The sequence below is a fragment of the Tauraco erythrolophus genome, chromosome 3 (genome assembly GCF_009769465.1).
Source record: "Tauraco erythrolophus isolate bTauEry1 chromosome 3, bTauEry1.pri, whole genome shotgun sequence".
Classification (NCBI taxonomy): Eukaryota; Metazoa; Chordata; class Aves; order Musophagiformes; family Musophagidae; genus Tauraco; species Tauraco erythrolophus.
This window is the reverse complement of record NC_141467.1, coordinates 46244747-46259581: the sequence shown is the minus strand read 5'-3', so window position 1 is coordinate 46259581 and position 14835 is coordinate 46244747. Positions and strand designations below refer to the sequence as shown.

Here is a 14835-nt window from a genome sequence, read left to right as displayed (position 1 = left end):
ATCTGGCAGCAGCGGGCTGACTTTTCCATTACTTTCCGATTTAATTATGAGAGTTGCCTAAATTGTGGATGCTGCCTGTTAGTCACATGATGTTGCCAGCATTTATTTCCGAATCAAATCTATAAAAGGAAATTAGAGTTCTCGGTCCTTGCAAACCACTTGTCTGGTGGGAAGTCACTTACAAATAATAAAGTGCGTACTAGAGTATGAAGTAGTTCCTTGATGTATGACCTTCAAAACTGGTTTAAGGAAAACAGTTGAAGCTGTGAGCAGTAGAAACTTTTCGTACTGTGAGAATTATAAGCTGCAGGCTTGTGTTTTTTCAGCTCGCTCCAAGGTTTTCTTCACTGTGAAACTGTATTTGCAGAAGCAGCAGAGATTCCCTATGGGCAGGGATAGGAGAGCTGCCTGGGGACAGGGGAGAGAGCTGGCTTCACTGAGGGTGTCCCCACCATCTGAGTCATGAAAACCGAGGCAGACCTGTAAGAAGGACTGAGAGCACCGCAGGAGTAGCTTGCATAGGGGGTCCACTTCTCATTGTCAAAAGGTGACAGTGCACATTTAGTGTTCTGTCTTCAAAGCAGCAGGCAAGAATTAACTGCATGATTTTCACTGCTCAGTGAAATAATAATCCACCAGAGGGTCTCCATTTTTTTGTTCAGATTTGTGCCAAAGACGACTGCCTTACTATACAGCTGATAAAAACCGTGAACTGATACAACACTACTCGAGCATTAAAACTGTAGGGGATTCAGATCCAGCTCTGCTGTGTTACAGCATGTAAATTATTATTATTGGCCTGTGTTTTGAAAAAAAAAAAAAACACCACACTTGATACTACCTGCCATGAAATGTCTGAAGTTTACCAGTTGATAATACATGGCTTATAGCAGTACTTCTCGTGTCCATAACAGTCCCTTCATCGGGGATTGCAGAGTGGTTTGTACATATGCACTGACCGGATGTTGTATTTCTTACAAGAGAATTAAGTATGATGTTCATTGCAATTTGTTACATGGAGGACCAGGAGTTAAATGATTGCAGAACCAGAAGCAGTAACAAAACTTCTGTGCATTGATTTGCCATCCTCTACTCTGGACGGACTCCGCTCTGTCTAGTCTTGCCTAATTAGATAGAGATTCAAGTGTTGACATACAGAACCTGTACACTTTTGTGGTGCCATTATTGCTTTTAATGAACAAACAAACAGCAAGCAAACATCTCCCAGCACAGGTGACACGCGGGTTATGTGTTTTTCAGTAATTTTTCCAGTTTGAAAGCTCAGTGCTCTATAAAGACATCTGTGTTATCAGCGTCTTGCTCACAGAGATTTTTGTTTCTTCTGTTTTCTCAGTGCCATGAAGTTTTGTATGTTGTTCAGAACTTGCAGATTTATCTCATGCTTTGTCATCATTTATTGTCCACAAAAAATTTTCTTTGAGGAAATTATAACAATACTTACTTTTTTCTTTTCTCAAGTGCTCCAGAAATGCAAAGAGCCACAGAGTTGCAGGATTGTGTAACACACCTGTAATTACAAATAATTTGAGAGTTTGTTTTTTTTTTTTTAAATTAAGAGCTTTATGTGCATTCTGGAAGAGGTCCTAAAATAGACAAAATGAAAATACCTTCAAGGAAAAGAATGTGCGTGAGTTTTGCATCCTAGGCACAACACTTTTTTGAGGTACTACGTACACTAAGTAGTTTGCTTAAATTATTTCTCTTAGTAGAGATCTTGATGGCCCCCTCAAAATACTAGGTAGGCAGCAGCATTCAAGAATTTGTGATGGCAGACTGAAAGTTGAAATACACAATTAAAATGGAAACTAGAAGATTGAATCAGAGATTTTTGTTTTAAGCATGATAAAAGCTTCATTGTCTAGCTCAGAAAAAAAAAGCCATCATTTAATAAGTAGGGAAGAAAAAACATGGAACTGCTCTTTGACTTATAGTGCATTTTTATCTTCAAAGCCTATCTTATCCACAGTGCTGTCCTCAAAATACTGTGAAAGCACAAAATCATGGTTTTATTTCTGGTTTTGCTAGTATGATCTATAGGACTTTCAGACCTTTTTTTAGTGTTTGACACATGTGAGTTTGAAAAATGTATTAATATATTTCTCAGACTTTGTAGATAAGCCCTGTGGTCTACGAAAGTGAACTTGTTGATTTCTATAAAATAAGATGGCAGATGGGATATGTTTCTAGCAGGCAGAAATAGAACTGCTAAGGCAATCAGGCTGATGCCTTAACTGTACACATTTCTTGGAAATGTAGCGTAGAGTAAGAGCTTAAAAGCCAAGTTACAAAAATAGTTCAAGAAAGGGACGTAGAATGTACTGTGCTGGTTGCACTTCTGGTTTTTGAACATTGTCAACGAGCTCTACAATTCATACATTCATCTAGATACGGTGGCAGATGGTAGCTATGTGAAAACGGTGCTTTCATGTCTCTATAAATGCTGTTTGTTTCCCCAGCTTCTTTCCTTACAATTCTAAGTTGGATAAGATTCTCCTAGGCATTAATAAGCTAATTCTGTTTTCTTGGAACATAAGATGCTCCAGCAGAAGTGTGTTCTGTGAAGGTGGTATTTACCATCCTCTCATGTTTGGTTCTAATGAACTAGGTTACACTTAGAGCATACTGATCGTGCTTCAAGGCTGTTGCCTCCAGCCTAAAAAAGGCAAAACAAGTCCAATGAACAGGGAGAGAAGGTAGATCTGAATGTATTATTCTAATAACTCTCTCTGATAGATCCAGAGTTAGGTTTCAGAGGAGGGTTAGGGACCAAACTGCTGCTTTGCCTGTCAGAATGAGTCACTAACTAGCAAAGTAATTGCATTGATTATTGCACACCCACAAATTACAACAGCAAATACCTGGCAGGGGGTAGAGGTTGTACTTCTCTTAAAGATTTCTGTATAATTAATCTACCGTAAGCGCTGGTGCTTTAGAAACATCTAAACCCTGCTGTTAAGCATGGTCCTTGCGTGCCAGTTGACCACTCCTACATGGTTTCAGTGTTTCTCGTGCTATTGCTTGGATGCTAATGAAGGTTTTGACACCACTGCTGTTGGAAAAATTCAAGTCATGTATTCTGCTTTTGTTTTTAAATTGTAACTCTGTTTGCCTGTCTTTGTTGCGGGCATTAGGAGTTTGAGCAGCTGCATTTTGTATACCTACAGCAAAACAGCTCCCTTGTTAGGCAGAGCATTTCATAAAGGATTAAGAAGTGGAGCTGGCTGAGCCATAGGGGACACTTTTGTCTCATAAACAAGAGGTTGATTATCAAGAGATGGTACTTGTTTGTGGAAGAGGTAACTGAGCAGGGTTCCTTCTCTCTTGGGTGTCTTACCTGGTAGCTTACCTCCTAATTTCTGCATTACGACCATCTAAAAATTCTTGTTCCTAGAGCTTAGAGTTGCCCTCGCTAGATGTTTGGGCCCAAAGAGTATTTTTAATAGAAAATGAGTTGCTACACTTGGCACAAGCAAACTAGTAATGACTGGGGGCACTGAGGTAAAGTGTCACTGTCCATTCTGGGTTTCTTGTAACATCAGTTTACAGCCACCTCAGTTAAACACTGGGTTAAGATTCAAGCTTAAAGTCAGACTCTCAAAATTAAGATTCACTAGGCAACACCTTTATATACAAGATGATGCAGATAACTTTTTAGATTTTATTTTTTTTCTATGAGACCCTGGGTATTACATTGCAGAGAAAGGCCCAAGCAATGGAAAACAAATGGTATACAAAAAATTACAACAAAAGGTTGTTTATTTTACTTAAATTAATCTCCCTACTGCCTACATGATTTGTTGCATAGCGTAGAAGTACCTTTTTTTTATTCTTATCATTCACCCTGAAGCCCCAGGTATTGTTTTCTCAAGTTTATTCACTCAGCCAGTTTGCATTATCACTTTTATTGTACGTTATTTATGACATTACTATACATTCTTACAACAAAAAGCAGATGATTTATTTTTTGCTACATACTAAAAAATCTTAGCTGTTAGATTATGTTATGTTGAGCTGCCATGTATATCTTATAGAAAGATAATAATATGTGATTCGAAGGCTTTGAGAGATTAGGAAACTACTCTGTGTAGTAGTACCATCCTATTTGGAGATTCAGAGATGCTTATATGGGGTAAGCACGATGGTAGACTGTAGAAATACCCAGTGTACTAGGATGTGCCAGTAACCTCCACAGGGAAAAGTGGTTTTCTTCCTTTGACCAGATTTGTAGCTCTCTATTGATTATATTGGTCATCATGTTTGGAAGCACAGAGATTTTTCTCAGTTGGGTTTTTTTCCCTTCATTCTTAGCAGTCAGGTTGTAGAGAAAGTTAAATTTGAAGCAAAACTCAGTCACAACAGCAATGTTGGGAAAGTTTGTCTCCCATTCCTAATGCACAAGTCTTCAATTAATGAGAAAATTAATAATCAATAAAAAACGAGAACCTAATGGATACAGGAGTGGAACTCTTCAATTTAAATTGCCCTAATCTTAATCTGAGCACCCGAGAACTGTTTACGGCAAGTAGAGACTGTAGAGGCTTGCAAGAGGGTCCTGGAGCTGCAAAAGTAGCTTTTGCTTTATCCTGTTAAATTCTAGGTTTTACTTGGCTGAAATACAAACTTTTTAAAATTGCCATTCTTTTCTTACTTTACATGTCTTGTGCTACAAAACCCAACAGAATACCAACACACTGATCGGATGTGTGGCGTGTGTTGCAGCCAGCGCAGCAGCAGTTCCACCGGACACCCTCACCGACCATGAAGCTTTTTGGAGTGGGAGCGGGGAGCTCAGCTGAGCTTCCCTTTGCCCAGGATACTGTCCCTCTCATTGTCCCCTGGGCAGCACATAGAAAAGGGCTTCCTCACAGCTCTTAGGGAAGTGGAGAAAGTGCTAGGTTAGAGTCTTTCCTCCTAGTCATCTCTCCCAGACCATGTGGCTGCCCATCCTCCCCCATAACAGCACAGCATCCTGCCAGGCTCGGCGGCTTGGGCTGCAGGCTCATGGATCCGGTTCATAGATTTCATAGATTTCATAGATTTCTAGGTTGGAAAAGACCTTAGAGATCATCGAGTCCAACCATCCCTAATCCCCATTAAACCATATCCTCAAGTAGCTCATCCACCCTATTCTTAAACACATCCAGGGATGGGGACTCAACCACTTCCCTGGGCAGCCTATTCCAGTGGCTGACAACCCTTTCAGAGAAGAAATACTTCCTAACATCCAACCTGAATCTCCCCTGACTAAGCTTATGCCCATTTCCTCTTGTTCTATCTCCCATCACTAATGTAAAGAGCCCTTCCCCTAACTCCCCACCATATTTTCTCAAGTATTTATAGGCCGTAATCAGGTCTCCCCTCAGCCTCCTCTTCTCCAGGCTAAACAGCCCCAACTCCCTCAGCCGCTCCTCATAAGTTTTATTTTCCAGCCCCTTGATCAGTTTAGTCGCCCTTCTTTGGACTCGCTCCAGGAGCTCAATATCTCTCTTAAAGCGAGGGGCCCAAAACTGGACACAATATTCCAGGTGCGGCCTCACCAGTGCCGAGTACAGGGGCAGGATCACCTCCCTGCTCCTGCTGGTCACACTATTCTTGATACACGCCAGTATCCCATTGGCCTTTTTGGCCACCTGGGCACACTGCTGGCTCATATCAAGCCGGTAGTCAACCAACACCCCCAGGTCCTTTTCCGCCAGGCAGCTCTCCAGCCACTCCTCCCCGAGCCTATAGCGATGCTTGGGGTTTTTATACCCCAAGTGAAGGACTCTGCACTTGGCCTTATTAAAGCTCATGCCATTGGCCTCAGCCCAACGATCCAGTCTGTTCAAATCCCTCTGAAGGGCCTCCCTACCCTCAAGCAGATCAACACAGCCTCCCAGCTTGGTGTCGTCCGCAAATTTACTGAGGGTACATTCAATCCCCTCATCCAGGTCATTGATAAAGATGTTAAACAGAACTGGACCCAGCACTGAGCCCTGGGGAACCCCACTGGTGACCGGCCTCCAGCCGGATTTAGCCCCATTTACCACCACTCTTTGGGCCCGGCCATCCAGCCAGTTTTTAACCCAAAGGAGGGTGTGCCTATCCAGGCCGGCAGTTACCAGTTTCTCCACCAGAACACTATGAGAAACTGTATCAAAGGCTTTACTGAGGTCCAGGAAAACTACATCCACAGCCCTTCCCTCGTCAACCAGGCGGGTCACCCTGTCATAGAAGGTGATCAGGTTTGATTGGCAAGACCTGCCTTTCATAAACCCATGTTGACTGGGCCTGATCACCCGGTTACGTACATCTTAGCTTACTTTGTTCTGCAAAAAAAAAAAGAATCATAACTTGCTTATGTCACTTAATGATTTTTAGATTATGCGTGAATATTTATGTATAGCAAAAATTATCTGCTAGTGAAAAGGAAGCTCAGGAATGCAGGGCTGAGGTTTTTTTTATTTTCTCAGGAAAAGCTGAAAATTTCTGGATAGTTTTATATTAGTAAATACTTGAAATGTTGTGTGTCACGTCTTGCATATTGATCACATCAAAATTTTGGTATCTTATGGTCTAATGATTGCTATAAATTCTTAGGTTACTGGAGTAAAGTAAAAAGTACCTGTTATCCATGAGACCTGGGACTCATGAGACCTGAGACATCATTTACTTCTCTAGTGCTCTAATTAAAATACTACATCAAAAAATATATTAGCAGTTTTATTTTATATGTATATTAATAGGTGCAAATATTTGTATGCCTCTTTCCCTAAGGAAGAGTTTGGATGAAACAGCTTTGTTTTGTTTGATGTTCATAGATGTATCATGATGTAGATGTTTTTCTGCTTTCAGGCACAGTATATTATTCCTGGTTCTCTTCAGTATACTAAATATTCTTAGCAGATTTCAGTGACTTTGATCCAATAGAGGTCAACTGCATGTACTTCCAAACCAAGTGCATCAGATGCCCCTAGTGATTTTCCATGTCCCTCTTTTCTCCTGTCCCAGTTGAGGACTGGACCTTCTTAAAGGACCTGGCTTGTGACTTTTAAGAACTTCCGAATAGTCACGAGCCAGAAGTCAAACCCTTAAGAAAATCTTAGTTTTGCCATCTCAGAACGTAAGCTGCTCTTTACTTACTCTTAAAACCTCATTTGTGTTGTACTGACCTAAGGTAATGTTTAGTATGTAGTTCCCCACCCTCCAGAAACATTAACTGACAGTTTTCACCCGTCTTCCTTTATCAGCTGGAGCAAATCTGAATTCTCTGTCCTTTGAATTACCCTGGCTCTTGCCTGCAACAGACATTGCCCAATGTGGCCACCACCCTGAGGGTACTGCAGCCTCAAGAGCAGGTGCTGCAGAGCAGCCTAGCCCAAAGCCTGTGCCTTCATTATCTCACCAGTGCCTGCTTGCCAGCAAGGTGGCCATGACATGGCCATGGCAGGAGGAAGAGGTGGCAAGCTTTGGGATCTATAGGAATGAGTCATGGGGACGGGGCATTGGAGAGCAGTTGCTGGAAGGCCGTTCGGGCAGAGGGGTGCTTGGTTGCAGAAGTTGAAGCTAATGTGGTAACTGCTATCTTGATGTTGTGGTGCAGTGGAGAGTAGGTCGGGGTCCAGACATGTTTGGCATCCGTGAGCAGGATCCTCCTGTGTGCTTGACTGTGCGTGATGGGAGCCTTCAGCAGCTGAGGAGAAAACATACTGAAGAACTTGGAGCAGTTGAAAAAGGAGTTAAAAAACAAGTGTGAAAACTTGGATCATGGTACTTGGTGTCTTGAAATGAAGCAGGATTTTTCTGGAAGGCTTTAGTCACCTGGGAAAGAAGGATCAGGGAGCTGTGTGGGAGGCAATTTGCAGGCAAGTGTACTCCTCTGCAGTAGATTGGTACATTTTAATGAGGTAAGTATATTTGCTCCATTTTGTAGGATTTGCTTTGGACTAGAAGACTGGAAGTAGTTTTAAATAGACTGCTTTGAGATATAATGGTCAGGTGGAAATATTTGAAGCATATAATACGGAAACCCTGTATTTACAGCATATTTGTACAATCTCAGAAGCTGAGCTGGAAAGATTGCCTCTTTTGCAGAAGAGATTTTTAAGATTTTTAAGAGTAAATAAAGCTCATACAGAGGATGTAAAAACAGAAGCGAAGTTAGAAACTGATGTAGGTAGCTATGCAATTTTATTTATTTATTTACTTGTTTATTTACATCTGCAGCCATCTCTTAATCCATCCCACCCCACAGGAAAGGATGCTTTCACCCTGACATCCTTCTCCTCTTCTCATCTCCTTCCCATAGGCTGCGTGGGGCTGAATGGGACCATTTTTTAGATGGAGGTTCCCCTCAGAGATGGCTTTCTGGGCAGGCCGTCGACGGTTCCAGCCTGCTGATGGCGGGGAGGGGAGGGTTGACACTCTGTGCTCCGTTCCCCACACCTGCAGCCATGAACGCCTGCAGGAGGGCTGAGATTGTACACTGCCGTACATGCACCCGTCAAAGGGGGTGGGAGAGCAGGGTCCTTTTACCTCGGGACCCTGATGCTTATCCAGAGCTCACTCATTCCATTGAGAAGGCAATGCCTTTCTTTGGACAAAGATGCCAGCAAGTGAGACGCATTGAGCTGGTGCCCTAAATATCAATCAAGCATAAGCTTCAAGTCTGGGGAATGTTCCATGTTTTCTGATATTTATCATTTTGACTTCTCCAGTTCTTTCTTTTTTCTTGTAGTCGTGCTCTCTGTTATGTGTGTGCACTTTCTCGTTACTTATTTAGTTTGATATCTTGTCCTTTCTTGAGCTTGTTTTTGCTTTTCTTCTGCTGTGGGAACAAAGAGTTTATACTAGCCGTAGCATAACTTCAAAAGGTGGATCTGCAGTGTTTTAAACAATCATTGCATAAGTCGTTAAAATAACAAAGGCAAAATGAACATGTCCTCACGAGGGTGAAGAAATAAATTCCAGGGGGAGTATAAGCATCTGCCAATCTTAAGTGCTGCTTCCTCTCTTCTTCCAAGACTTTCTGCAAAGGTTTTTCACACCTGCTTCAACATCTCCTTTTCTCTGAGGTTTTGAAAACTTCTTAAAGAATGGAGTTTTCTCTCTCTCTACATTGTGCACAATATAGTTGAAAGATAAAAAGCACTTCTGGGGTTGTTCAGGACCTCTGTAGCCATATTCAAACCTTAACTAAATAATTTTCGGTACCAGTTTGTTCTGAAAATCTTAGCTTGTGTTTTGCCTCTCCCTGAAAATGTTGCCAGCAGGTCGCAGGCAGTTGCTGAGGAGCAGAGTGTCACCTTCTGGGCACCTCACAGGGGTGGCTTGCAAGGCTGGGAAACCCATACAGAGTAAAAGCGAACTCGCTGTGCTGCCAAGATCTTTCACTACCAATTTTGTCTTTTGAGAGCAGTTTTTAATCCTGAAAAGGTGTGAGGAGGGACTGGCAAACAATTTCAGAAAGTTTCAGAATTCAGATATTTACACGACATTTCGAAAGGATTATGAAGTGAATAATGGTATTACAGCCAATTCACAGAGAGCCAAATTGAACTGTGGAAAAGCCATTCGTTAGATTTCACAAATTTATGACTGACCAAAGGACTCTGATGATTTAGTAGCCGTATTGAGGTGTTAAGAGATTACAAACAACTTCTGTGTTTAAGTTGACGTACTACTTTAACAATTTGGTTTGAGGGAGAAAAGACTCAGTCATATGATGAAGGAAATATTTATTTCTCTAGCTGTTCTTCATTTGATTTTAGAAAGCTTTAGCTGGAAAAACTCAGTTATAGTTTGACTTACCAGTAATGATATAACATAAAATGGACTCCCAGCTTTAAAACAAACTCAAGCGTGTGAGGCTCTACAGCAGGGACTGGAGGAGCTGGCAGGCAGGGTCGGACCTCCAGCTCTGCGTGTGCGCGTTTTATGGAGCTATGGCTTCACTGTCACTGAGGACAGCTTTGGTTCCTCTTTCAAATAATTCTGAAATAAGCTTGCCGGCAGATGTTTTTGGATTGGGATGCTTGGGAAAAGCACATTGTGCCAGGCGGCTGCTTGGAGGAAGCAATGTTGAGCAAAGCTCTGAAGGTCTTGCAATCAAATTATTACTTTGCATGAGAAAATACCAAGCAGCGGAAAGTTGTGTTTTTCAGGAAAAATTACACAATCTTTTTAAAGTTACAGACTGGTTCTTTCTCTGGGAAGCAAAAGTTTATAAGCTGAGCCACTTTTTGCATCGTTTTTCTGCCTTTTCCGTGACAGAAGCATAAATTTAGTTAAAAATTAAATTTGCATGCTTCTCGATAACATTCGTAATTACAGTAAATTTTATATGTCTACTTAAAATTTATATGTAAATTTTATATGTCTACTTTGAAGACAGTCTTCATTACATATCACATCCTGGAAATCATCAGCAGTCATGTGTTTAGTATATTTTACTGCAATTTTGATAATAAATGCTTTTTGCTTCTCTTCTTTAAAGGCGTAATCTGTCATTCTGCAAAAGTATAAACCATGAAGGTTGGAAGGAGAGAGCAACACATATAGATTGGGGATTGAAAAGATTGAGAAACTTTCTCTTATTTGTTACATTTCCAATTTTCAGGAATTCTTTGAACATGCAAAAAAGCTCTGGGATGATGAAGGCGTAAAGGCGTGCTTCGAGAGGTCAAATGAATATCAACTGATTGACTGTGCACAGTAGTAAGTATTTGTTTTTATGGAATTAATAGCGAAAAATATAACCATTTATAACAAGTTAGAAAATATATTTTTATTAGCAAGACCTGGGAGTTTTGCAATGCAGAGATTAACATTCTAATTCTCTGTGTAGAGTAAGCATATATAGCAGAAGTAATTGATGGTTTTATCATAGTTTGCGATTAGTATACAACTAGATATTTAACAGCTCATTAATATGAGTATGAAAAAGATAAAATTGAATATTTTTAAGTATCTTTATTCCATTTGAAATAGATTTACATAAAATCATTTCAATTGAAACTATTAAGTTTAAAAAGCATAAAGCCGATCTAAGGAAAATGCTTTGGTTAACATTATGAAACCTGAACAGTGCTGAAATTGCTTTGTGTTTTCACATTCCATTAAAGCTTCTGAGATTTTTACCTAACCAGATGCATACCTGCATTAGTAATGTATTTTCTGGGGAAAAAAATGATAAGCAGTATTGAATTAAAAATAGTAGTACATTTGGTATGCTCTCCTTCATATACATCAAGCGAAGCGGTATGCATGTGGATAACACAGTCATAATCCTTAAATGGAGTCATCTGATTGAAAATGTTCTGAAAAGATATGTGTGGTGGATTGTGAAGATGCAAATCATGAATACATAGTACATTGATGAAAACAAATTAATCAGGAAATGGTTCATTAACATGCCAGGGCTACAAAACTTAGCTGTCCTCGGTAATAACCCAGCTTTGAATTAGACTTTGACCAAAAATACACACTTCATGTGAACTGCTGTTGCGAAAATGTGTACTCTGACAGTTGCTATGTGATTTAGGGTTTTCAAAGAACACACTCTAGTGTGTTATGATTTGTGTAATTGTCAGTATGGTCAGCAGCAATGCCGCACGTCTGTTGTAGCGCTCAGCGTTGTGTTTTCCTGTCCTCTCTGCTCCCGGTGCCGCGGCTGAAGCAGAGGAAGCGAGCTGTGTCACGAAAGGGCTTGTTGCACTTCTGCCGCAGTGGGGAATATCGGTGCTGCGGGTCAGAGTTTCTTTTCCCTCTTTCCAGACTATTTTTGGGAAAGAGAAGGATCCAGTAATGATTCATCAGCACATGGAAGCGAGGGAAAATTACATATGTGTAGGAAGGAACTCATTTGACCTCAGTGACTGAATTTACCAAAACCTGGGCATTTGCTCACAGTCCGGAGCGGCTAGAAATGAAAGCAGTGGTGGTACACACAAAAAAAACCAACTCTAGAAAGTTGTCCTAAATTGTGATCAGTGTGTTTCCCCTCTGGCCTCACCCACCACTGCCGCCATGGAGCAGATCTGAGCTATGCTTGCTGAAAAGTCCAGACTAACTATTTATGGTATCTAGTAATACATTCAAATAAGACATCAGACCAAGACAACCAGAATAATGGCATGTATTTAAAATAAATGAATGTAAAGCTTACTTTACTGATAAGTGAAGGCCGATGTATCTTCCAGTCCTGCTTTGGAAAACAGTGCTGAAAGGACCAGGCAAAGAAGGAAAACACTGAATTATAGTGTTAACGGTACTGTACTTTCCCTTAAAATAACGATGCCTGTCTACAGGCTTTGACCAGGAGAATAGTGTTGGCTTGTGTTATGTCCAAAACAAAAACACAGATGGGGAAAAAAATGGATCTAGAATGAAGTAGAAACAATAAAACTAAATCCTACTACCTTTTTTCCTAAAAAGCTTAAAGGAAGATTGTTGGGATTTTTTGTATGTATTTTCCCTCCATATCTTCTAACTGACTTGCTTTTTCTCTATTCTGAGATTATTTATTATAGTAGTAAATATAATGCTTGCATAATTCTTCACCTAAATGACACTTCATGAAATAGTATTTGATACTTGAATATCCCTTGAGTGTATCTGTGCTTTCCATTTCATGATCTACTACCTGAAAACGTTAACAGCTAAGTCACCTAACCACATTTACAAGCCTTTGGCCTTCAAGCAGAGACTTGAAACTCATGAATAGCCATGCCATTGATCTGATCAAACAGCCTTTTTCTCACAGGTGTTGATTTAAAATGGTGAAGTGTAACCTTCACAGAAAGAAGATACTAAAAATACACCCAACTTTTATCTGCCCCTCCATCATTACTTGATAATTAAAATAGTACCAATAGAGTCAATGAAAAGGAGATTTAAAAGTTGCAGCGTCTTTGCTTCATGTGTGTTTTTATATATTGCACAACAATGGGACTTGCTTTACCTAGAACAGCATTTCTGTGCTAGGATTGGATGTACCTTATTCAGAGCGGTGGGGTCCTGTCTGCCTTGAGTGTATGAGACAAAGCCAGAAATACGATTCTGGTACACACTTACATTTTCTTAGGTGTACTTAGAAAATACTAACTGTGAGGGTGGTGTCTTTCTGGCTCACCAGGAGCGGGTAGCATTTATCTCAGAACCTGTCCGTGGTCATATTTAATTGGTAAAGGAAAAAAGGGAAGGAGAGCAAAGCTGATACACGTGCTTACTGTGGGATTTTGAAACATCTGCAGTGTTTTCATTACACTGACTTTGGGAGCAAGTGTCCCATGCCATCAGCGAAATCCTAATCTTTTACTTGATAGTGAAGGAAGAACATTATCAGTAGGTCACCACTAATTTTTCTGCTTAAAAAAAAAACACAAAGCAAAACAAAAAAAATCCCAACGTGTATTAAAAATATTGTTGGACTACAAGTTGGGTGGCTGACTTAAAATACTGAAAAGCATTATTAGCAAATTATAAAGTCAGCAGCCCAACTTGCTGACTGTTAAGTGAGTTACAAATACAGTGTGTTTTGGAATAGTTGAATTTGGCTACAGTACAGAGCTTCTGTATTTTTAAAACTTAACCTAATTTTCTTTATTACTGCGGGAGAAATATTTGGCTGGAAATAGAGGTAGTAGAAAGATACAAAGGCAAATGTTTTATTTACATAGGAAAGTTGCTTTTCCTTGATCTTTAATGCTGTTTTAAATTATCAGGGTACTGTTCCTTCACGGAAATGAGAATGAGGGCCTGCTTGTCAGACCGTTTTAGCATTCTTACACGACTCTCCATATATCTACACTTCTTCTAAGTGTCATGTTGATACATCATGTGATATTTGTAACAAATATGAATCTGTGACCAAGCCGGAGGTCAGAACTTGTGGTCTGACAGTGGTACATGTATCATAAACAAAGATCTGAATTGTTCTTTATCACTAAAGACAAAGATATTTATGTAACTGTTGGAGGGGGAAGTATTGCATGGCCATCCACCATATTTTTTCCATAGTGACCTTCATATATTTCTTCAAGATTAATGTCAAAAACTGACAGGTTATTGTTTTCCCTGTCTTCTGCTTTGATATCTCTTTCAAGTTAAATTTCAAATTTAATTTCAAAAAAGTGATATTTAATTTGAAAGGATGATTTGATTTAGTTGTGTCCCCAATTGACTTACCTAGATTTCAGCAGATGTGGTTTTGTTTATGATGATAAATCGTAGACCTTACTTTGGTTAACTTTAACTTCCTTTGAACTACTGTGATTATGTCTATATTCACATACTTCATGTTCAGCAAATTCTAGGTCTATAAGGGACTTTCAGATTGTGATTTAGTGCTGTCTTGGCATTGAACTGTCTAGTATGTAAATAATAGACCAAAATATGTTCATTAAAAATTTCTTGTAATTCTAGGGCAGTTTTCTACTAAATAGTTTCCTATAAGAGGAATGCAACTCCATTGTTTAATATTTCAGTTTCTTCATACTAGTTATCGAATGCCCGAATTTTATTGTATCCATGGAAGGGAACTGCAAAGCAAACTTCATAGAATCATAGAATACCAGGTTAGAAGAGACCTCAAGGATCATCTGGCCTAACCTTTCTGGGCAAAAGCATGGTCTATACAAGACAGCCCAGCATGCTCTCAAGCTCGATCTTAAGTGTCCAATGTTGAAGAATCCACCACTTCCCTAGGGACATTATTCCAATGGTTGATTGTTCTCATTGTGAAAAATTGTCCTCTTATGCCCAGTTGGAATCTCCCCAGGCATAACTTGTACCCATTACTCCTCATCTTTTCCATGTGACTCCTTGTAAAAAGAG

General features: G+C 40.0%; 1 protein-coding gene across 2 annotated transcripts in view; it reads left to right on the top strand.

The window, feature by feature from the left end:
* The window catches only part of GNAL (G protein subunit alpha L), a 212427-nt gene that overhangs the window by 141371 nt on the left and 56221 nt on the right, over nt 1–14835 (top strand). For both annotated transcript variants that reach the window (XM_086608564.1, XM_086608563.1), the window contains one exon: nt 10619–10716. In XM_086608564.1, the coding sequence (XP_086464690.1) occupies nt 10619–10716 (98 nt within the window). The remainder of the gene's footprint in view (nt 1–10618; nt 10717–14835) is intronic.